The following is a 26,307-nucleotide window of genomic DNA, read 5'->3' on the forward strand; positions in this document are numbered from 1 at the left end:
AGTGGGAAGAGGAGGCAACCAGATTTTGTTGGTGAGAAAAAAAGAAGAGTAGCAGGAGGTATAAAAAGGGAAAGGAGCCAACAGTCTACTGAAAATGCCTTCTTTTAGTTCCATGTTTTCATTTGTGATTATTTTGAACTGAAACTCCTACTGATAAATGGCAAATATGTCTGTAATAAAGCTAATTTATAATTATAGGCTCATTAAAGCATTAGGCTAGAAATTGGTAAACTATGAGTTCTAGTTCTACAGTCAGCTAGGTGATCTTGGGCCAGTCATTCTTTTATAACCCTAGAAAGCAAGCAATGGAAAACCACTAATTAAAAAAACCTTGACAACCAAACTGTTGGGACATGTCCAGGCAGTCACCACAACTAAGTGCTGAAGGAACAACAACAAAGAATATGCAGACTTGGTGTGTAATAGATATCTTTATGCAATTGAAAAATGGAGAAAACTCCCCCACAAAAATTAGGAGTATAACTTTTGAAAAAGTATTCTTGAGGATGGAGAAAAAAAAGGAAGAATGGAAGAAAATTTCAGTTAAAAAAAGAATCTGGTAATAAATGTTTATTTATAAATAACATTTTTTCATCCTCATGTTTTTTTCTGCAGGGTTCTATTTTATAAATAATAAGTAATAATAAACAACAAATGATTTATCTATCTACAGGTGTAGTGCTCCACTCGATTAAGGGAAGAGGGTCAGTCAGATAAGTATCTGAGCCGCAAAAAAAAGGAACAAAATGTAGAGAAAGAATATTAGTCTCTAATCCAGAGTTCTTCAAATTTGGCAAGTTTCAGATATTAGACTTCAACTCCTAGAATTCTATCCTGGAAATTTTGGAAGCAGACTACCCATCTTAAAGTTGCCAAGTATGAAAAACATTGTTGTAGGGCTAGGCAATAAAGGACATTTGTATGTCTGCATGGATTCAAATGTATTAGCTTCCCAACTCCAAAAGACTCCAAAGTAGGTATTTATGCTACCTAGCTGTATATCTATTGTCCTTAGAAAGCTGGAACATGCAAAACTCAATGACAACACAGACAACATAACATCTATGTAGCCCTGTTCTCTTATGCAGGTTTTATTACTCTTGGAAGCTGCACAGACAAATATAAATTAAAAGATAAAGCTCTACTATAGGATCTGACATAGAGAAGACAAAGATGTTACATGGATTTGTATGATATTCAAATAAAGTATCATCCCTTTTAATATTCTTTTACCTGCGCCTTTCACATTAAACATTTGCTTTTTACTATATATATATATATATATATATATATATATATATATATATATATATATATATATATATATATATATATATATATATATAATATTAGTTGGGTATTTTCCCACGTCATTGTAGTTCTTTTAAAGTTGTAGCAACGTTTCAGCAGAATCTCATCTGCCATCATCAGGCTTAGCCTGATGATGGCAAAATGCTGTATGATTATTTTAAAAGAATACAATACGTGGCAAATACAAAAGCCGAGCACCATACATGTAAGTACCGCAAAACTTAAGAAAACAAACAAATATATATATATATATATATATATATATATATATATATATATATATATATATATATGGATCTTTGGTTATTCGGGTTTTCTCCGCATGTAAGATTCAAAGTATCTTAGGCAGAAAACCAAGTATGCTGGCTTAGTGCCAGTGCAGTATATGCACTGGCACTATATATATATTAAATATGGATATATATATATATATATATATATATATATAGTAGATAACTGGCATCAAGTAGTTTAAATACATTGTGCTTGCATAAAAATAATCATACAGAATTTTTAAAAAGCTCTGGCAAAACCTGATTGTTTACTTCTGACAAGTGAAGCCTGGTATTGTTCTGACAGCTCCAGAATACTCCATTACAGGGACAGCACTTCAAACATAACAACTGTCAATTCCACAGCATCACTGCAAGTGATGTGAGTCCACATAGTACTTTTACAGTCTGTTCAGGATGTTAATCACTCCGTATATGCCATTGAATTGACATATTTCATGGATGTCTCTTTTAACAAAACTAAAACCTTCATTATGTTTTACTATTTATCTTCATTTCAGGAAGGATTTTCAAGAACTATTAGTCATCAAGCACCTTGGCTTGAAATGCTAAATAGATGGAATCTAGCTAGAGCAGGGATCCCCAACCTTTTCGACGCCCGTGCCCGGTTCCGACATCAGCTGGGCGCCGCGGCCCGGTGCAGCGTCAACTGGGCGCCGCCATCTTTTATGACGAAAGGCGCTTCCGGTGACATCACCGGAGCGCTGTTCGTCATAAAAGATGGCGGCATCATGCTTCTGGTGAGCTTTTTCGGGTAGAAATGGCTTTCTACCCGGAAAAGCTCACCGAGCGCTGGCGCCGCCATCTTTATGACGAAACAGCGCCCGGTGAGCTTTCTACCGGAAAAGCTCACCAGAAGCGCTTTTACCAAAAAGATGGCGGCGCCCAGCAACAGCGGCCCGGTAAGGCTTGTTCCGCGGCCCGGTCCGGTCCGCGGACCGGCGGTTGGGGACCCCTGAGCTAGAGGACTACTTAATCCTGTTGAAACAGTGGCACAGTACAATGTTGAACGCAAACACAGACTTTAAAAAGAAATAATCATCTTTTCTCATCTCCTTCCACAAACTTCATCTTGGTTCCAAGCTCTTCCCGAGTAAGGGACATAAATATAATTGTACAATTTATATAACATAGGTTAATTTAAAAGGGCATCCTTGGATACACTCAGCCATGTCATCAACCATGTACCACAGATTTCAAATATTTGCTGGTATTCTTTTACTTAGCATCAGGGATGGGTTTCTACCAGTTCTGTCCACCTCAGTAGAACAGGTAGCTCTGAAGAGCAGCAGACATAGAACCGGTTCTATGTCTGCTGATGTTTTTGCCCACCCACCCACCTGGGCTCTTACCTGATCTTTATTTCCCGATTTTTCAACTTCAGCTGCTGAACGAGGCACAGCTGCAGTTTAAAAAGCAGGAAAAGAGGGCTGTTTCAAAGGCTGCTTCTCTGCACACAGCGTGCTGATGACGATTTACAGGCGACAATTTACAGGTGCCCGCTCCCAGCGTGCAGGGAAGCACATCATAAATTACCGAACCTCGTAAATCCCGAACCGGTAGTTAACCCTGTCGTATGCCACCCCTGCTTAGCATGCTAGGTGAATGTCAAGTTGCAATTAACTTTTTTAAAAGAAATGGTACAAATAAAATTTATTTGGTGGGTACATCCAGGTAGAATGATAACAGTGTTTATTATGGTATTAAATTATATTATATAGTAAGCTAGAGTTATAGGAGCATTAGTCATCATGAGTCTCCTATGGATAGAAAGGAAGAATATAAATAAAAGAAATTGTTCTGATTTAGTTATTATTTATTTACTGACAACCCTTATAGCTTGTTGATTTATTCAGCTTGGTGTACTTGACATAGGCTAACAGCTATTTACTGTCAGGTAGGACTACGTATAAATAATGGGGCTTAAACCTGGTTCCTTGTGAAAGGATGAACAAGGGTTTTCTTTGACCAGCCTGAAATGATAAGTGAATATAGTGTGATTAGGAACTGACTGATCTCACCAAGCAGAAATATATACTGCAATGGTTAAGAAAGAACCACGTTTCACAACCCATAGCTGTGAATGTAATAAATTGTAAATTCCTTTGGTTTGATTTGGTTTGGTTTATAGTGTGTATAAATCCTGTTTGTCAATCTATAGATTCTATTCTATCTATAATATTTCAGAAGCAGGAACAAAGTCATAAAGAGCATTCTTAAGAAAAACTTGCCACCATATACCTGCTGTACATTTAGATTGCAATTACTGCAGACTACAAAAAAAATAAATCAAAACCAAAATTAGATAATTATATTTTTCCCTAGTTGTGAGTAATCAGAACATGCTCTATGGGAAGTGGGGAATTAATCCATTAAAATATAGTACATCAAAGTTAATTAAATATGAGTATGAATAGGTACTTAGATAACATAATCTGAAAAATTATTGCAAAAATGATACTTGTCCAATTAAATTTGATTCATTTGCAACATTAACCCTATCCTTTGAGATAAAGTCCTTAACAATTCCAAGATCCTTATTTAGATCACTGAGAGTGATATAATTCCAAAAATACTTTGGTACTTTCACCTATTTATTCATGCAATGAAATAGTTGAGCTATTCAAAATACTGAAGCTGGAATATAGCAAAAGCATCTTTCTGAAATTAAATAAAGTAATTGCACAAATTTCATTAGCTGTTAAGCTGCATGACAAAGAAATTTGGAGGATATCACTTTCTTTCATTAGAAAGGAAATTTAATAGGAAATAAAGCATGTCAAGGCCAAAAGAATATATTCTTTGTGGCCAAAACTAAACTTGAGATGGTATTAGCAAAGAGAGATCCTGTTTGGTATGAGGGCTAAGGTGGTGAACTATAAACAAAAGAAACTTCTAGCATGAAAGCCTGCTGGGCGACTGTTGTGGTTCGCCAGCAGCCTGTGCAGATGGCAGTGGAATCGGACAGTGGGGAAGAACAGGAACCAGTCCGAGAGTCTGGGGAGGACTTGGGTAAGGGTCCTGCATCCGATGCAGAAATGTGACTAAGACCATCTGGGAGTTATGTGCTGACTCTGGAGCCTCCAGAGTTTGGGAGCAGTGAGGCAGAAGAACAAGGGGAGCCTGTTCCCAGTGCGTATGTCCACAGAGCTGCTATGAGGTAAGAGCAGCTAAGACAAAAGGGGCAACTCAGGAGTAAGGCTTGAAGGTGATTGCCCTTCACCTAAGGTATAAAGGAAGTGAAAAGGTAGAGAAACCTTTGCAGGAAGCAAAGTTGTTCACTCTATTCAGATTAAACCTAGAAGCTCTGTGTGGACTTTGTACTTCGGTTGGTTTTTTACAGTTAATTTGACACAGTTGTTGGCAGCAATTCAAAGGAGATAAAGGTGGGTGCTTATCTTGAGGGACTGTTTGGGACTCCTTACAGGCTGGAAATGAACATAATTCCCAGATTTGAAATAAAACAACAGTTGTTTGGACTAAGCGTGTGCTTAATTACGATCTCAGGAAGCCTTGGTCAGAAACCGTGACTTTAGATCAATCACTCTCAGTTTGAGTTGTTGCTGTGAGGAAAATAGAAGGTGGGAAAATTAAGAATATACAGCATACTATTTTGAGCTGACCGAATAAAGGTAGAGAAAAAAATCACATAAATTAATATGATAGATAGGCAATATGATAAATAGGTAGTTAGCTAGGTAGCCTAACATAAGCTAAAATTTAGGAAGCAAAACATAAGCTAAAAAATTTCAGGTTTGATTGGCATATTTGAAAAATCTTATATGGGCAGAAAGGCAGATGTCCAATATGAGAGGTGAACTCTGGAACAAATGTTCAATGTACCATTCCTAAATTGGTTCAAATTTATCTTTTAGATTTGATTATAATAATACAAGCATTGTTTAAAAACTAAATGTTGGAACAGTCATTCTAGTTTAGTTGTTTTCTTCTAGGACAATTTGAATTACCATTTGTGATGTCAGCAGTATTTTAAATCAATTACTGGAATCTGATCTCCCCAGACAGGATATATTTACAACAGTGTCTATAGTGCTTTACAATAAACTGAAGAATGATTCATGCTATTTTCTTAGCCAAAGTCATCTGCAGTAATCTGGAGCCATAGTGACAGCAAAACTAATACTATTCTGTAGAATTTGCTGCTTCACTCAGGGCTCAGACTAAATTTATTTGTATTATAAATATGATAGTCAATATCAGAGTTCAAATGAGAAAGAAGTTAATTTTGCTTTCTTGTGCATACTAAATAGGGACGGTTTTATAAAGAACAACTTTTCCTTATGTAGAACAGTGTGGTTTTCTTGATTTTTTTTTAAAAAAAACATTAAATAAGCAGTTCACTCAACCTGTTATGAAGTCATTGACATTTTTATTGCTGCTGATTACCTACAATTATTTTTGCTTCTCTTATGCAACACTGATAGAGATACTCTGTCTACTTTCTACCAAAAGCATCAGTTGCTAAGCACCTATTATCTCTTTCTTGCCCCTAAAATATCTTTTTTATTATGATTATTATTACTTTGCTGTTTTTCATGTATGCACTGGATTCCTTATGTATCTAATCACACTTGGCCAATAAAATGTGCTGTCCATTCCTGTCCTGTCCTACCAAATTTTAAAAATCTGTAGTAAACTTTTATTTGTAGTTAGCTGCTAAAGGCAGTATCAGTAGCCAAAGAGAACTAAAAAAAGCAGCTATATTAAGACAAACTTATATGGAATCTATTAACTGTCCTCTAAAAAGTTAGTAAGTATATAATATTTAATCAGAAAAAAGAAAAGGGAAAGGAAAGGAACCTCAGTCCATAAGACAGCTTGAAGTTTATCCCGACACATGGCTTCCTATTAAAACAGATGTCATTCCGGTATTCATGTATTATTCAAGAACTGCACAGGATTTATGAACTAAAGCTCTGCTGTCTCTTCTTGGTGCATTATCGACTCACCCATGCAAATCGCTCAGCATTTTGGTTACTATCAAGCTGAGTAAAGTGAAAAAAGCCTTTTCCACTTCAATAACTTATTGAGTTTAAGGGACGTGGATGCACAAGTTATGCTGGAATTTCTTAGCATAATGTTGTACTTACTGCTGTTAGAATTTCTAGGGAAAAATATCTATTTCATGTGCTTTTGGGGAGCTTAAATGTTATGAACAACAAATAACCTACACTTATACCATTTAATATGCTTTTTTAAAAAAGAAAAGAAAAGGGGAATAAAAAGTGTTTTGATATGGTATCTTTATCATAAAGTGCCTATGTCAAATCGGCAACTTCTCCTTATGAGAAAATGCCAGGGGGAGAAGCCAACTCATATATTTCAGATGGATTATATATCTCTTCCTATATATGCAATATTAGAAATTGTAGAAAAATGTGGTGTCTTCATACCAGACTACATTTTTTCCAAGGACTGTTTTAAAAAAGGAAGAAATAAACTGAAATTATTTCATTCTTGAATAACTGAAAACAGAGTGATACATGCTGTAAAAGCCAAGTCAATTTTGTTCAGTTTGGCTCTATCCCAATATAAGCCTTCAGCTTTTAAAAAAGGAGCAAAAAGTATACTCTTGCTCTCTCCATATTTAAATATTTTTTAGAAATATCTTGGCCTGCTAATTTTATGAATAACTTTGCCAAACTCAAAAAAAATTCCAACTATTCCCATTAAAAGGTTTTTCACATATACATATACCGTATATTTTCACAAGCAGTGTATCTGGGAGAACAAAGAACAGAAATTGTAATATGTGTAACTGAATAATATAGAGTGCTGTAAGTTTACAAGACAGCTGCTATGCATCTATTATTTGGAATTACGTAGTGTTTCAATGAACATCAATTTTATTTCTTAATGAGCCAATTGCACTTATGCTGATTCTGCATCATAAAGGCTGTGTAAATCAATGTCTTTTGACAAAAAGGAACAATATTGTTAGCAAAGATTCTCTGATGATACTTAGAAATACTGTGTGCAGCACTAACATCAAAACAGTACTTTTATTTTGGAGAAAAAAGCTTCAATATAATTGGCTTCTTTGCAGGGTTTCCTATCTGCTTCCCAAAGGTTTTTATGTCCTGTTTCAATTTGTTTGAAACTTTCCAATCTTTGTGACATTCTTTCAGGATGGATCTTATATTAGCACAAGCAGACATCAGTGAACAGTGAGCATTAAATATATACCAGTAGTGCTCTTTTAAAAATGATAACTGAGACCAGAATTTCCACTCCTAATTGACAAAGCGTGTTACATGACTATGCCACTTAGTGATGAATATACCAAAAATGCTAAACATGTTAGGTAAATCATCATGGGTTGTTAAGGGAGGATGACACGTGATCACTATATTTGCCCACTTTAATGTTGACTTTGTCGAAAACCACAAAAAAGTTTGCAAATGAGGATCACCTGACCATAGGCTGCCACAAGCAATATAAACATGTGCACTGCTCATAATTATCATTTGTTCAACACCACAGTTAAGTTTGAACAGATGCTAAATGAACAGTCCTTAAATAAGGACCACTTACAGATCATAAGGTTGACTCAACCTTCTATCCTTCTGAGGTTGGTGAAGTGAGGGCCAGATTGTTGTGAGCAATATCCTGATGTTGTAAACCACTCTGAGTGTTGTAAAGCACTATGCTTTACAACACTCGGAGTGTATATAAGTCTAAGTGCTATTGCTATAATTGAGAAAACCCATTGATATTACATAAACAATAATTAAGTGGTTCAGTGGCCTAGAAGTCGAACTCTCACCTCACAATCAGAAGGCTGTGTGTTCAATCCTAGGTAGAGGTGGCACAATGTGAATTTATCTGCTGAATAAAATTTTGCATTGGTGACAGGAAGAAATCCAGCCAGTAAACACTCTGCTCCATTCAGTTGCTCAGACTCCACCCCACAAGGGATTATGGGATCATTAAAAGTAGATGATGGTGAATCAATAATTAATCAATTAAAATTATCAGAGTAAAATTAATTAAAATTGTAAAATAATTACAATTACAATACAATTAAAAGATGCCTCATTTAACTTATTTATCTATCATCTGTAAATAACAATTATATTTTTATGAAAACCACACCAATAAAGGAACTTGAATACAACACATGTGCCCTCCAGCAGAAGCGGGAGCGGGGAGTAAGGACAGGATGGAGCTTTGAAAATGGAAGGGTAGCTACATAGGGATGGGAAGGAAAAGGACAGAAGGACAAAACTGGAAAGATGTAACAGAAATGGGAAAGAAATGCGATAAATTTTGCTAAGCTTTCATTATTAAAAGATTAAATTAATTGAGTAGGGCTCTAAGCAGCAACTAATCTTTAAAGTCATCATGCTTTTCTATACTGAGGCCCTGCAATAGTTCATACTCCTGTCTATTCCTTGGTTGTCAATAGCTTATAACAAATAAAAGATTACCTCTTCTTTGGAGAAAAATTGTCTTCCAATTAGGTAAATATTACAATAGCTATTCCAATCAGGTTAAATATTTTAAGAACTGTTTTGTTACTTAACATTATGGTTTTCTTTTGTTTATAATATAATTAGGGATTTTTTATATATATATGACTGATGTGGTGGTCTAGAGGTGGAGTGTTTGCCTCACAATCAGGAGGCTGTGAGTTCAATCCTAGGTATCCTAAGTCTTCAATCTGGGCATAAACAGAAAAAACTGCTGTAAGAAAGAGAAAGATCTGCTTTCTGATCTGGATAGGCACCAGGAAGATAAAATTCTGCATTGGCGACAGAAGGGCACCTGGCCAGTAAACACTCAGCTCCATTCAGTCATCCGAACTCCACCCTTATACAAGGAATTTTAGGGTCTTTTTTATTTTTTAAAAAAGGTTGTGCGTGTGTATCCTTTGTATTTTTGGCATGCAAGAATGCTTCATAAGTCAACTTCAGTATCCTGTTCTTGGTTATAAATGTGCTATTATCGGAATCTCTCATTTCCCTCAATTAATGTAAGCATGCACACATTCACACAAGATACTGATCAAAATGGGCAATCTTTCAGGAATATGGGTATATAATTAATTTAAAGCATAAGTAGAAGAACCTATATTATACTATAGCTATCCACTTAGAAAATGAGAGATGTGAAGCTTTCAGACAGAGGTGTCAGAAAGTGACTTATCACTTGTCATTATGTTGATCAGTGATTATATGCAATGCTGTTTACCTACAAAATATTCAGATCTATCTAAGTTTATACAATATAACATAAATACTTAGTTATATTTTGAATTTATATTTTAATATAAATTTAAAAGATTATATTTTAAAATTTTCAAACAAGGCCAACAAATGTAAATGGATATTAAAACAAACTTTCAAACATATATTTTGAAATGGGCATTGCTCGTGAAATATTTGAGTAGTCTATTCAAGCACTGGTTTCCATTTATTAATGTCTTTTTAATAGAAGAAAAACACTGGACTAGTAGATCAGCTTTCCACCTCTAACTTCTTAATGCATCTTTTCAGGTTAACAAATTCACGTTACAATATTTTCAAAAACATTACACTGTGTTTTCTGAGATTTTGCCAATCCTCTCTCATAAAGAGAGATATACAGTATGTATTTTTAAAAGCTAATCAGTTGAATGAATACTTTATTATTTCAGACATAAACATGGAAATAATAAAAAGGTCAGTGAAAGCAGGTTGTGTTATTTAGGTCTTGTCCAGCACATTGTACAGACACATCTGCTGTTACGAGTAACCATTGATGGTAGCTATAAAGAACATTAACTTGTCTATTCCTACATAAAACTACCAATTATGAGGCTATTTTTACAAGGAATGTAAGAGTGGAAATATGGAATAGAAAATCCATGAATATTTTTGACATTAGGCAGAAGACATAATGGAAAAGCTCTTAGCAGTAACGGTTACATTTTATCTAATGTCATGTTTACATTTATATTTGTATGAAAAGGAATTAAATCGTTACAAGTATTTATTGTGAAAAACTCTTCACTTAAAAATATTTGTATAATACCTCTACCCTTCAGAGATTCTGTAACACAAACCCATTGTTAGAAAACAAGAGACCAACCTAAAAGCTTTTTCTTGATTTATATTTTTATAAAACTTCTGGCAACAGGATTTGCTACTCTTTTACCATAGGTGCAAACTATTTTCATCCTTGGTTTTTAGTTCTCATTATCCACAATATCCAATATTCTGCCTTATATGTGTATACACATGAAGACAGAAAGGTCTCCAAATCCTCAAATGCATTATATACTAGGCATGTTATAAAACTGTCTTGCCTTTTACTCTCGTCTGTTTTTCACTAGGAAACTTTTAAGTGAGAAGAGCAACAATATCAACAGTCAGTTTTCAGGTTTTTTTAAATCTTATCACATCTATTCTTACCTTTCTCTTTACTCTACTGAATAGAATCGAACGCCACTTCGATTTCCAAATGTTTATATAAAAGTGCCATAGTACTGACACAGTTTGATTGGACCTTTGCTTCAAGATAGCCAATTGATATTCTAATGACAATTCTGCAGAGCTTCAAAGTTTCAAAGTTATACAAGATAGGTAAAAAATATTCAATAGTCAAGTTTCTCAAGCTTTACATGTTTCAGTAGAATTTTCAGTAGAATTTTGAACCAGGTCCCACTGTTAGTTCAATGACTAAAATACTGTCAATTATACTTTCAATAAAGTTTGTCTCTTACACAATTTTTAATCTAGAGCCGAAAACTGATTGCCTTTTTAATTACTCATCAAATGTCATAGTTTGTCCATGTGGATCAATTCATGTTGTGTGAAAGCTGAAAAGACAAAGAATGAGAAGCACCAGAACCGAACAAAAGGTAGTTCTGGTTCTTCACAAAAGATCAGCAAAAAGCAGCTAAGAATCTGAAGCCTGGGACTGCACGTTGAATGCTCTTAAGTAAATCAAATCTTAATTTCTTCCAAGTGTGTTTATTTTCAGAAAGAGGATTATTGGAAAGGGCTAGGGTACAACTACCTGATGGAATATATATCATTTGAAGCTTAAACAAAGGAAATTGAATAAATGAAAGTTATTATATATATTTTCCCAATTATTTTATCCCTGCAGTATTATGACAAAAGAAACATACAGGTAATCCTTGACTTATGATCGCCATTGAGTTCAACATTTATGTTGTTAAGTGAGTCATTGAAGTGAGTTTTGCCTCATTTTATGACTTTTCTTGCCACAGTTAAGTGAATCACTGCATTTGATTAAGTGAACCTGGCTTCCCCATTGCTTGTCAGAAGGTTACAAAAGGTGATCACATGACCTTGGGATACAGCAATGGTCATAAATACAAGCCAGTTGCCAAGCATCTGAATTTTGATCACATGATCATGGGATGCTACAAAGATCATAACTATGAAAAATGTCATGTCACAATTTTCTGTGCTGTTGTAACTCTGAACAGTCACTAAATGAACTGTTGTAAATTGAGAACTATCTGTAAAAAAGAGAGTACAATAGTTAGGTTTCCATGAAAGGTATGCAGGTAATGTGGCCTTTCTTTCACAGTATATTAGTGTACCAATCCTTCTTTTCAATATTCATATTTGCTCCTTATTCTTTACCCTCACTTCTTTACCCTTACTTGCTGTTCAGCAGAATGTCTGGGTGAATCAGTGAGTCACTTAATTCACTGTATGTCTTTTTCACTGTTAAGAGGAAACCAGGCATTATGTTTTCACTTTCAAAGATGTACAGCATAATTTGTGACAGCAAATGTATGTGTAAAATGTTGATCCTAGAGTCACTTGCAACAGTACTTAACAGATCACAATTCATTCAAGAATTTTAAAATAGTCTATTATCTTTTCTTTTTTATCATTATCTTTCTTCATATTCACCAATAAAATACAAAGTATTAATTAGGGATGCACTACATGTTTAGAACTTTAAATTGCCTTTTAAAGATTTTGAGTCTGAAACAAAAATGTTTCTTGAAAGTTTTATTCTGAGGTTGGAACACAACTTAACTATTTCATTCTAGTGTAGAAACAAAGTTGGTTGTTCTTAGTAGTGAACATTTTGAGTTTATAGGAAGCAATTCTGAAATCAACTGTTCAAGATTGAAAGTGAGCCTTTAAAGTGTTTTGATTACAAAGTAAAAAAAAGTCCTTGTTTGAAGGCAATTTTCCAGCTGTTTTGAATTTTCTTCTGATGTAACACAGCCAACTTTGTTTGACATCAGGCTTGAAACAAGGCATATGGTTGTTCCAAAATGATGTACCATTCAGTTTGAAAATCAGTTATTAAAGGATCTCTATGCTTACTGGTTCATTTGAATGTAATCCAAATACCCTCTTCAACTTGTTTGCCATTTCAAAAATATTTTTGAAAAGGTATTCTCAAAATATCAATTTGAATAAACATTTCTCTAATAAAGGGAAATAACATGTACCTACAGAATCCCCTGAATTGTATACGCAAGGTAATAAACTATAATTAAATACATTTATTAGCTTTAAGAAGAGTACATGGAAAATATTTCTAAGCTACATGCTTGGGGGAACTGATGGAATACATTTTTCCCTACCCAATTACAAGTTTACAAAAGCTATAAAAGCATTTTCCCAATATATTGCATTCCGCTCTGTACATTTTTTTTAGTATACATTTGAGTTTGCTGAATGGCGTTTTATTGATGGGGAGAACAACTGATTTCCTTTTTTGCAGAATTCTTAACCAGGAATGTGAAAAAATATAACATGAACTGAAAAAAACACAAGTGAATAAGTGTATACACTTTTATAAGTGTATAAAAATGTATTACAGGACATGGTAGTTATTATATACATATATTACTGACAAATATAGAGTATTTTATCTTTCAAAAACATCCGTGGTTCAGGAAGCCAGAGAACAGAAAAACATAATTTGCAGAATTTTTTTTAATGACACTTCTCCCTTAATAGGAAATTTCAATATCCAATTAGTTTAGTCAGATTTCATTTGTAAGTAATGTTTGCAATGTTGTCTTAGCAAAACTGCCTATCACATATAATGAACAAAAAATGCAAATCACACCTAAAAAACTGAAATTGTGAGTCCTTTCTTCTCCCCATGTATTAATCTAATCTTTACAACTGTGATCTGCAATTGGGTCCAGTCCTGCTGTTTCTTATGCTGAAATGTCCAAGACTGAAATTGCATTACACAACTCTAAACACTTAGATATGTATACAAAAGAAAGCATATGAATATGTACTTAACGTTAATGTACAATTCATTTGTTGATTACATGTATACAAGCATATAAATTAAACTGGCAAAGTGAAAGCAAACAACAATATAAAACATTTTTGAAAGTCTAATATTACTGTTATTCAAATTAATTACCATATTTAAGGCTATTTCAAGAATGATCTGGGAGATCAGTACTATTTGGTATGTCTAGAGATTGAACCTTAATGTTCCTTCTAATTATTAGCCACATGCTGATTTTATAAAGCATGCAGACAGTAAAAACATACAAAGACAAAAATAAAAAATACCAAGAAACCAAGGATTTTGCTTACCAGAATACAACTAAAATCAATTAATAAGATTTGTTTTCCTAAGATATTTCTTGGATGATGTTAATACTATTAAGTAGGATGGGGAGATATGGAATATCAATTATAATACTACCAAAGTCCAAAAAAAACCATACATTTCTTTCTTCAGGATTAACTTGGTTTTGTTTCTGAAACCATAGCACTGACTTCTCCTAACATTATACAAGAATAAAAGCTTAATCGTGGAAAGCTTAGTGATTGATTTAATAAATATTACCATAATTATTTTATCTGCTTCCAACTAAACCTGCCAATTGTTTTTGATGGCTTAGCTAATTGTCATTATTCAATTAACCATGGTTAAGGAAATCTGCAATATGTGAATACAGTCATAAGCTCCATGCTTAATGTATCTGCATGCATGGCTGCTTTAATTTTTGCATATTTGAACTGAACATACAAAAGTGATTCTACATGCTCATTCAAGCAAGTACACTTAACAGGTCAACAGCCCTGATAATCAGAAGAAATATGTAAGTGATTGTAGTGACATCACAAGAATAGGGAAGGTAGCCTATTAGTGTACATTTAAAGTGACAATGAAGTATTCTAAGTCTTAAGTCTAGCCAGATTTACAAGGATACTGTAATTTAAGGGTGATTTATCTGCCTTTGTTCCCATACTGCTTTTATACATACTATATGAGAAGAGGAGGCTGAGTTGGAAGGCGAGGTTAAATGTGTCAACAGCTTAGTGACATTGCATTGTCACAAAAGATCTAGTAAGTCGAGCGCCCCCCCCTCCACCCATGAATTCTATTGACCTTTGTCTATTACCAATGTAGCTTTGACCATTGGTTGACTAGATTCTTATATTAGAGATAGTAATAGTAAACTCTTCTGTGCTTTAAATTCAGTGAATGCTCCTGGTTATTTGTGCATGACACATACTTGGATGCAGGTAAATGCCTTGTATATGTATCTTCTGTACCTAGTGTTATCAGTGGATTTCAGGTGCCAATAAAAACAACCTAAACAAAGACCTGAATCTAACTTCCTGGTGACTTAATGATAAGAGTAAGTTTTACTTAAGCTAAACTTTTTGTCATAAAATTTAAAGCACAATAATAATACTAAAAATAAATGTGTCCTCAAATCAAGTTCATTTCCTGGTGCACTTCATTGACATATCAATATAATTTTCTTGTTAACGGCACAGAAATTAAGTTGTCTTCATCCTTGATACTGTTTTGACTTTCCAGTTCAGTCAATTATTCTGAAGTCTCTTGAAAGATCATTCAAGTACTATCTTAACTGACAAGGTTAGTCAGATACTTCTACCTAATGGAGATACAGTAATACAGATACAGTAATAAAACTGGAAAATGTATTCCATACCATCATTACTACAAGTTTCATTAGTCAACAATTAATCAACAATTTATACATAGCTGTAAATAACCAAATGTTAGAGAAGCATCCTTCATGTTAAAGATCTCCCTCACATTTAACTTTCTCTTCCCACTGAAGTAAACATGTCTAATAACTAGATATAGCAGTCAAGAGCAAAATTAGTTTGAAACATCAGAGCAGCAAGGATGCAGACTTCCAATGAAGAATTTACAGAGGATGCTCTGACAAGCTGCTGCAAACATGTAAATGTGCTACTAATTTTCTGTCTCTGAAGACAATGATTTTTATCCATTAATTTGGTAGGCTGTCTGAGCAACTGAAAGCAGATTATCACAATCTGCATTTGCATTTTTCAGCAACTAATTGGGACTTAATAGGCATTCAAAGGTCAGTATGGTCATCAGCAAATTACAAAGATGATTATTTCTGTCTTACACTGAAATGTTATTTTGCTTTTAAATGACTATTTTTTTTCTGAGAGCACCATACATTTTTTTTGGGGGGGGCTAATAAAAAGCATTACATCATGCATTAGTTTTTCTTTCAGTTAAACCACACTTCATGCTGACACTAAAGTGAGGTAATATGGATTTTTGAAATAGATCTTTTTAACATTTATAAGTTAGCATGTTTTATTAATCTAGGTGAAATGTTAATATATATTTCTTGTCCATGCACGACATGCCATATAATATATTCAAATAATATATTCAAAATAATATATTCAACTATACAAATCAAAGAGAATTACAGACAGTCCTCACTTAACTATGGTAACTGGATTGGCAACTCTGTTACTAAGCAACATGATCATAAAGCACATCATCATATGACCTCCTTGACTTATGATGGCAGTTGCAGCAGTCCCAGTTGCTGTCCTTAGGTTAATCTGCCTTGTGATGGGAAAAAAATACCTTCACTAGACATCTACACTGCTCAAAAAAATAAAGGGAACACAAAAATAAGACATCCTAGATCTGAATGAATGAAATATTCTTATTAAATACTTTGTTCATTACATAGTTGAATGTGCTGACAACAAAATCACACAAAAATTATCAATGGAAATCAAATTTAGCAACCCATGGAGGTCTGGATTTGGAGTTACACTCAAAATTAAAGTGGAAAAAAACACTACAGGCTGATCCAACTTTGATGTAATGTCCTTAAAACAAGTCAAAATGAGGCTCAGTAGTGTGTGTGGCCTCCACATGCCTGTATGACCTCCCTACAATGCCTGGGCATGCTCCTGATGAGGTGGCAGATGGTCTCCTGAGGGATCTCCTCCCACACCTGGACTAAAGCATCCCCCAACTCCTGGACAGTCTGTGGTGCAACATGGCGTTGGTGGCTGGAGCAAGACACGATGTCCCAGATGTGCTCAATTGGATTCAGGTCTGGGGAACAGGTGGGCCAGTCCATAGCATCAATGCCTTCATCTTGCAGGAACTGCTGACACACTCCAGCCACATGAAGTCTAGCATTGTCGTGCATTAGGATGAACCCAGGGGCAACCGCACCAGCATATAGTCTCACAAGGGGTCTGAGGATCTCATCTCGGTACCTAATGGCAGTCAGGCTACCTCTGGCGAGCACATGGAGGGCTGTGTGGCCCGCTAAAGAAATGCCACCCCACACCATTACTGACCCACTGCCAAACCGGTCATGCTGGAAGATGTTGCAGGCAGCAGAACGTTCTCCACGGCGTCTCCAGTCCCTGTCACGTCTGTCACATGTGCTCAGTGTGAACCTGCTTTCATCTGTGAAGAGCACAGGGTGCCAGTGGCAAATTTGCCAATCTTGGTGTTCTCTGGCAAATGCCAAACATCCTGCACGGTGTTGGGCTATAAGCAGGACCCCCACCTGTGGATGTTGGGCCCTCATACCACCCTCATGGAGTCTGTTTCTGACCGTTTGAGCAGCCACATGCACATTTGTGGCGCACTGGAGGTCATTTTGCAGGGCTCTGGCAGTGCTCCTTGCACAAAGGCAGAGGTAGCGGTCCTGATACTGGGTTGTTGTTGTCCTATGGCCTCCTCCACGTCTCCTGATGTACTGGCCTGTCTCCTGGTAGCGCCTCCATGCTCTGGACACTACGCTGACAGACACAGCAAACCTTCTTGCCACAGCTCGCATTGATGTGCCATCCTGGATGAGCTGCACTACCTGAGCCACTTGTGTGGGTTGTAGACTCTGTCTCATGCTACCACTAGAGTGAAAGCACCGCCAGCATTCAAAAGTGCCCAAACCATCAGCCAGAAAGCATCGGAACTGAGAAGTGGTCTGTTGTCACCACCTGCAGAACTACTCCTTTATTGGGGATGTCTTGCTAACTGCCTATGCTTTCCACCTGTTGACTATTCCATTTGCACAACAGCATGTGAAATTGATTGTCAATCAGTGTTGCTACCTAAGTGGACAGTTTGATTTCACAGAAGTGTGATTGACTTGGAGTTACATTGTATTGTTTAAGTGTTCCCTTTATTTTTTTGAGCAGTGTACTTCATGATAGCCACATTCTCAATATTCTAAATACAGGTAGTCCTTGACTACAACAGTTCATTTAGTGACTGTTCAAAGTTACACCAGCACTGAACAAGTAACTTATAACCATTTTTCACAATTGCAACCTTTGCAGTATCCCCATGATTATTTGATCAAAATTCAATGCTTGGCAACTGGTTCATACTTATGACCTTTGCTATGTCCCAGGGTCATGTCATCTCCTTTTACAAGCAAAGTCAATGGGAAGCCAGATTCACTGAACAACTAGGCCATTAATTTATCAACTTAACAACTGTGGAAAGAAAGTTCGTAAAATGGGGGAAAACTCACTTAACAAGTGTCTCACTTAACCACAGAAATTTGGGGCTTTATTTGTGGTCTAAATCAAGGACTATTTGTAATCCACATACCCAACACATAACACGGACACTATCTTCTTCAAAATGTATATGCAGTGTTTTATTTTTGAAGACAAAAAAATATTTAGGGATATGCAAAATATCTCATACAGTTCCATCTGTAACTTGATAAAATAAATCATTCAAATGATATCATATAACTGCCCATTGCAGCTGGCAGCAAATCTAAAAAATAAATATTTCTTTAAGAATTGCAGACAGATATTATGTGCCACATACATTCCAAAGTAGATTTTTTTTATTTATAGTCCTTGGCTTATAACTACAATTAAGCCTAAGGAAGACTGAAATTTTGAAATGTAATTTTTTTTCTTGCTTCAAGGATTTCCTTTCCTAAATAAAGCAGAAAACACAAGACAAAGATCTGGCTGTTACATCGCATACGAGTGAAAAGTTTTGCATGAATGAGCTGGGAACATGCTTTGCCTCTAAAACTAATTGTATTCTTTTATCTCTGAATGCAACATTGCTTGGGGTCCCAAAGGTTCTTTTTCAAGAGGCAACTTGACTTTCTTGTTTTTCTTTGATGACATTTCTCTTCTCAGCTTTGAAGAAGCTTCTTGGATGAAAAACTAAACTTCTTCAAAGAAAAACAAAGTCCAGTTGCCTCTTGAAAAAGCACCTTTGAAACAACTATGACCTGGATGACAGAGAATCTCCATAGACTGCTTGGGGTCATTTCCATTTTTATTCAGTCAACTTCTGTCAGTTCCCGGTGAAATGAGAACCATTTTTCAAGTCAAAACATTTACTTATTTGCAGGCCACCTTTATTATTTTTATAAATAACTCAAGGTGGCAAACATATCTAACACACCTTCCTCCTCCTATTTTCCCCACAACAACAATTCTGTGAAGTGAGTTGGACTGAGAGAGAGGCCTAAAGTTAGCTGGCTTTCATGGCTAAGGTCTTGAACTCAGAGCCTGGTTTCTATTCAGTTGCCTTAACCATAAGACGAAGACGGCTCTCAAACACATATTCTTCCATTTTACTTCAATTATCTACAAAACTTTTGCTCTTCCCTCTCTACAAATTACCATTTTTCATGTAAAAATACAATAATTGTGTACTGCCTAAAATTAAACTCCTGAAACTCCTAAAGATAAAAGATAAGATGGAAGTGCTAAAAATGTAAAGTTTTAGCTTTCCAGCTTGTGAAAAAATCTTTTCATTTTATGATCTTAGATAACTTAATGACACTGCTGTTCCAGATTAAACCAACTGTGTATTTTAATTTTTAATGCTTTAATGTCTGTACTATTGTAACTGCTCTTATTTTTCTATATTATGTTCACTGCCCAGAGTCATTTGGTGATATAGATTGGCCATATAAAACAAATAAATACATAAATAAATAAAGTTCAGGTTATTTACTAAACTAATTGCTTCAAGTTCTTCCAAAAAATCCACAAATAAAAATCAGTATATTTAAAATAAAAGAACAAAGCATATCCTGTAAAAAATTATGATGTCTTCCCTAGTTAAAATAAATGTTTCTTTATTAACAAATTAATATTCAAAATCTAGAAGATGAAAAGTAGTCCTTAACTTATAACTATAACTGAAACCAGAATTATGCTCATAAGTCATGCAGGTCATCAAGCAGGCTGTCATGTGACTCACCCAATTTTGCAATGGTCATTAAGAAACGTGTTTTTTTTTTTACTATGGTCATTTAGAAATGTGGCGGTTGTGAAGCATTGCTTGCAATGTCTATTTTTTCCCCAGAAACAGCAAGTACATGTCAGTTTCCAGCAAAAAAAAAAAACCCATCATAAATCATAATCACATAACTGCTGGATGGTGCAAATGGCCATAAATGAGAGCTGGCTGCTGAGTGCCCAGAATGCAATCATCTGATTGGGCACAGAATTAACTATCAGAACTTTAATCTGGATTTGGGAGGGGATCTGTTCTAACTTTGAACTATTACTAAGTAATCAATAATAAGTCAACAACTTATTATTATATATGCACACACAGAGAAGGCATGGCAGCAGTCACCAACCTATAAGTTTTATCCAGTGTTTCTCAACTTCAGCAACATTAAGATATCTGGACTTCAAATTCGAGAATTCCCCAGGCAACATGCATACTGTAGAAATTCTGAGAAACACTGATTTAATTACTTTGAAAACTTTCAGCATTTAAGCAAATAGCTGAATGGTGGTAAAAATGGATGGTAACTCTCAATCATACGAAGAAATTATGTAAAAAAATGTATAATGTTTGGCATTGGAAAACTTAATAGCTACAAAGGAACACACTGTATTTAGTTCCTACTTTATACAAATGGGGGAAAAACTTTCTCTAAAATCAAAACAAAGCATACTTTGTTATTAGAGTAGGTGCCAAAATGACAAATGAGACCTTGAATTGGGGAGCATACTATTCTTGTCAATCTTCAAGGGCTTCTTCCCTCTTTCCCCACATATCTGTATTTGCTGATCCCCTTTTTCTTCCTTTTCTTCCTTCAGTTGCAACAGATTTGGCACTTGCCTGATTATGGCTTTTTCATGGCCAATGATCTGAACTAATGATGGGACCCTACTTATGGCAAATGGCTCATTCCAGTTTCTGTACAAATCTTTCACAAGGGCCTTATTTTTTTTTTTGACCCCCGAAAAATGGCTAGGCCGTCTTTTTGGGGTTCACTTAATTCCCCCCCTTGCATCGTCGGGTGGGCAGGCAGCGACAGCTTGGATGTTGACCTCAGTGTTGGTGGGGCACTTCATATTGGGAGACCTTCTGCCACCGTTGCTTTCCCTTCTCCCTTGCTGCCGCGGAGTTTAAAGCAACGCCGTGGCGTTTTGCGCAGCCACATGCGGCCAGCCAGGGCTCCTCCCTGCAACCGGAGCCCGGTGGAGACACTTGGCTTCAGGCACTCCTGTCACCGCCTTCCCTTCACCTTCGAAGGTAAAGCCAATCATTTTAAAAATGACGCCCTACTACAACAAAGACTCCCCTGCCTGAGAGGGCAGCCCAACACCACGTGGGGAGGCGAATCTCCCGGGGCTGCAGTGCAGGATCGGCCCACCTCAGGAGAAGCGCCCAGCTGCCATCCCTGCCTGGCGCTGGGCAGAGCGTGAAGAGCTTCGCCTGGGGTGCCCAGCGCAGCTGAGAGGCAGGCCCTTTTTCCTGGCAGCAGAGCTCTCCCCAAGGCAGCGAGCGCCTCCCCACTGGACCCTCTGCTCATCCCACCAGGGCCGCGCCAGAGACGTGCGGGCTGGGCAGAGCCAGGAAAGCGAGCCACGGGGGCGCTCCCGCTTGCCAAGCAAAAGAGCCAGGCCGACCTGAGCTTGGCTTCCTTCCCAAGTCCCTCCAGCGCGAACCCGAAGGGGCCACCAGGAGAGGCTGCCCGAAGCAGTGATAGCGCCCACCAGTCCGCAGACAGGGAGGCGAGGTGATGGCAGCGCTGCTTCCCTGGCCGGCGGAGAGAGCCCGAAGCCGCCCATCCTTTCCACCCCTCGCCCAGCCCATCCCCGTCCCCACGCATCTCCAAATGTGCCAGCAGCTCGAAACGCTGCAGCAGAACAGGAATCAGGCAGAGGTGCTGACTCGGCGGGGCTCAGCTTGGAGGAGGACGCGGCACAGGCACAGTAGGGTGTCGTTTTTAAAAGAATTGGCTTTGCCTTTGAAGGCAAAGGGAAGGCGGCGACAGGAGCACCTGAAGCCGAGTGTCTCCGCCGGGCTCCGGTTGCAGGGAGGAGCCCTGGCTGGCTGCGCATGGCTGTGCCAAACACCGCGGTGTTGCTCTAAATGCCGCGGCAGCAAGGGAGAAGGGAAAGCAACGGTGGAGGAAGGTCTCCTGACATGAAGTGCCCCACCAACACCAAAGTCAACGCAGGCAGCACCATATCCGGGTATGCAACAAAAGTACTTCCTAACGGCAAGGCCCCCCCGCCATTCCCCATTTCGCATGTTTAATATAGGCATTAATTGGGGGGGAGGGGCTTAATTTGATTTTATGCCGATAAAACATGCTGCGGCTTCCTATTGGTGGAGGCCATATTGTTGGAGAAGCACGGTAGTCATACTGGTGAATACTCATACTGCTCATAGGCCAGTCACAATGACTGCATCATATTTGTGTAAAACTTTTTTCTTCAAGGTTTTTTTAAAAAGAGCACTACTAATCACTATATTGCTGCAAACCTTGATGGTTATGTGGGTTCTGGGTTTTGTATGCACCTTTAATGGTTCAGCAGACTGCTAATACTTTACTTTGCTGTGAGTAATTAAAAAGAAACACTAACATGCAGTGATACAACTGAGAGGCTCCTCAACTGAGATTACAAAAGAACTGTGCCTAATGGAGAAAATAGCATGAGTCACATCATGTAAATGGAAAAACTCTGCTTTTTCAGCTCAACAAGCAGTTCTGAAGTCCAGCTGCTATGAGGAAGCCTCATAGAGCCTCCCAATTGAGCTGACCCAATGAGATCTAGTACAAGCATGCAAGGAGAAGGTAAAGGCAGTAAAAATATATTGCAGACACTTAGCTTTTACAAAGCCCACCCCCCACAAAAACCCATCTACCATTTTTGTGGCTGTAAAGAAAAAAAGATGGTAAGGAAAAACCACAGATGGAAGACAATCTCTATGCATATATTTAGAAGTGTTTCTCGAAAGCTTCTTCTATTACTCAATCTAGTTATTAAGTTTGAATCCCAAAGACAGGTGTAATTTTGCAAAGCCATATACTCTGGAATACCAATGGAATTTGTATTAGTTTTTCACAATCAACATTTAATATTGCAGAATTATTTAAAGAAACATTTTTAAAAATTTCATTCTATTTTGGGCCCTCAGATCACCCACATACACAAAATAAAGAGAAAAAAGCATTCCTTTTAAAACTAATTTCTATTTTCCTGCCACTCAAAGCTGCAGCTATCATCACAATGATGAGCCCTAGAGATACTTTGACAGATGGATATTGAACAGCAGGTGTACTTTTGCGTTGTCAGTCCATTTAATATGGAGACAATGTCAGCTTGGCAATGTAACAAGTATTGTTCTGTATTCTGCACAGTAGTGGATTTGTAAGCTGTGCAGATGCAGATAGATAAACTAAACAAAACATCCATAACAAAGTACTTTTATTGGTTCATCAGGTATCCTCATGACTCACATTTGTGATGAAGTTCTTCTTTAATGACCAATCCTTTGTATATCTGTCTTGTAGATAAAAAGATTATTTATCTTCTATCCTTTTTCCCTCATCTTGTAGCGATAGAAGTAGAAGAGTTACCACGAGTCCATGAGTTCAGCCAAGAGTGAGGAAAACTTCCCCCAACCCCTTGAGGGTCAATTTAGTGACCAATCAGGATTACAGATGTGGTCACGTAATATGGACTACATTTCCCAGGATACCTTAACTACATTTACCACGATGCATTCCCTTAAGGGGACAGCTCACAAGTGCTACCTAACTATCCAATTCCCATACACTGGCTAGACAGTACAAGTATCTTTACATATTCTGAAAAGAAGAATAAAAATGTTAATGAAACACTTACGATCAAGCCCGTTGACATATCTCATTGTAATTTCACAGTGCCCCCACACCGCACTGACTATAGGATACAGTTTTTTCCCTTTTAAGCCCCTGAAGGCCACTCCAAGATACTGTCCATCCACGATGAAGCTAAGGGTTCCTTCATCCATATCCAAAACCACCAATAAGGAGTCTGGAAGTACAAAAGACTCATCTGGTTCCAAAAACACAGGATAGGTCACTCCAGGCTGGTTTTTGCAGTTGTGGTAAAGTTTGTTCCGTCCAAGGTCCCAGCCCCATGATTCATTATTGCTACCAACCAATGATGTATATCCTACAGAATGCAAAGGGGCTTCTGCTGTTGAGACCCCAACTACTGCATGTGTTCCTCGTTGCCTAGTGGGCCAGTGAATTTGCCAGACATGGAGTCCCCTTGTATAGCCAACTTTTCCCCTGATGCAATCTGTGCTTTGAGCAACCGGGTGTCTATGAAAGGTTAGTCTGTCATCTTCCTTCACAAATATATTTAAGGATCGATCTTCGTTGTTCCAAGCATGTTTGAATTGGACCTCCAAGTGGGCTGGGGGCATATCCAGTAACATATCCAATCGTGCAGGCTTGCAGAAATCTGGCCCCCTCAATTCTCGTTTAACTGGTCTATATGGGGGATCCCGAACATCCACAGACTTTATACTCCCTGAGATTTTTTGGCCCATCGCTCAGCTGCAGATTGCTTGGTTGCAGGGAGTGAAGGGTAAATGTGGGCCCAGTGTCAAGTCATGAAAGCACTTTCAAGCTGAGCCAATGACTCACTATGCAGCAACTTGATTTACTTCTTTCTGGACTCGTTCAGAGCCAATGTTTTCTGAAAACACACTTCTGAAATAAAGCAGAAAGTTACCGGTTAAAAAGTAGCCAAATTATAAACCACATAATTATTCTTTCAAAAGAAAAACAGAGAGGAAAAAAGGAGAAGGGGGATTTGTGCCAAGTTGCTTTAAAATTAAGACCTAACTATTCTCAGCTTCGTGGCCTTTGTACTTCAGTGCTTGTTAACCAGACTGTCAGCTGGATATATTGAGTCTACAGTTTAAGAGCACAGACAGTCATTTCCTTTTTTCCACAACAGACAGAGACATTCCACACCTTTTGCCCTTCCACCCAAAGTCTAGTCAAGAGGGATGTGACACTGTACAAACAGCTTGCCCCTATTATCAAGTATGTACGAGACTGTGGCCATTTTCATTTCTAATTATTTATTTTACCTTAAAGACATTCTTCATGCAAACTTACTTTTACCTCTTTCTCTTGTTAAATCTACCTTTTGTTCCAAGAAGATGCAGACATATCGTAGCAAAAATAAATAAAAAATGAAACCACTGTGCCTCCTTATAAACATGTAGGTTTAACATCTTAACAATTAATATAGTTTTTGAAAGAGATGTGGTGGTGATGGAAAAGAAGTTTATGTAGGTGGTTTTTTTTATTACCAAGTCCTATGAATAGTTTGGTTTTAAAATTAGAAGCAAAGCTACTAAGAAGAAAAGGGAAAAGGGAAGAGGGAGGGAGGGAGGGAGGAAGGAAAGCCCCATGCAGTTTAAAACCATTTCCGTATAGTTGCAAGAAAACATATAATGATCAGTAGCTGAAATCAGCTCAAGGGAGTCTTTATCTGGAAGATTACAAAATGGAATAAATAGTTTATTCCATAAAAGAAGATGGATTTTATTTCATAGAAGATTGTACAGTACATTGTAGGAAATACCATCTGGCTAAGAACCTTTGAACAATATTATGGAACCCATACGTTTAAAATTGTCATAGTGTATTGGGCTAATCTCAAATGAAGCATGGTTTAATCTTACAATCAGTATCTTAAGATAATTTGACTTGCTAAAAAAATGGCAAATGAGAGATAATTGTTAATTATCCTGTCTTTAGTCATCACTGATGGTTCAAATTGTATAGCTTAGATAGACTATTTTCAAAACTTATTCCAAAGACTAACTGCCATAGCATTTGTGGCTATTTTTTTTATTATGTTGAAGTCCAAATCTTTGTATTCTCAGCCAATTTATTAGGTTGTTATAGTCAAGGGTGATAGTATTTGGGACTCAAGATATCTAGATAATGTTATATAAAATGAGGTCATTCAGGATTATTTTCCAAATACCTGAGAAAATGTGATCAGTGATTGTGAGGTGAGCAGCATCTATTATATTCCCGCTCCCCTCCACTCAATTCTCAGAGATTGCCTGGACAAGTTCCTGCAGTTTTCTTGGCAAGTTTTTTTTAAAGTGGTTTGCCATTGCCTCCTTC

The 26,307-nt window shown here is 37.0% G+C and overlaps 1 protein-coding gene across 6 annotated transcripts in view; it reads right to left on the bottom strand.

The window, feature by feature from the left end:
- SPSB4 (splA/ryanodine receptor domain and SOCS box containing 4) overlaps positions 1-26,307 on the bottom strand; it is a 189,135-nt gene that overhangs the window by 14,902 nt on the left and 147,926 nt on the right. For all 6 annotated transcript variants that reach the window (XM_087965014.1, XM_087965011.1, XM_087965012.1 and 3 more), the window contains exon 2: positions 24,011-24,867. In XM_087965014.1, the coding sequence (XP_087821140.1) occupies positions 24,011-24,704 (694 nt within the window). In that variant the 5' untranslated portion in view covers positions 24,705-24,867. The remainder of the gene's footprint in view (positions 1-24,010; positions 24,868-26,307) is intronic.

The sequence above is a fragment of the Notechis scutatus genome, chromosome 4 (assembly GCF_049901735.1).
Source record: "Notechis scutatus isolate UNSWTSFEM ecotype Mainland chromosome 4, rNotScu1.2, whole genome shotgun sequence".
NCBI classification, from domain to species: Eukaryota; Metazoa; Chordata; class Lepidosauria; order Squamata; family Elapidae; genus Notechis; species Notechis scutatus.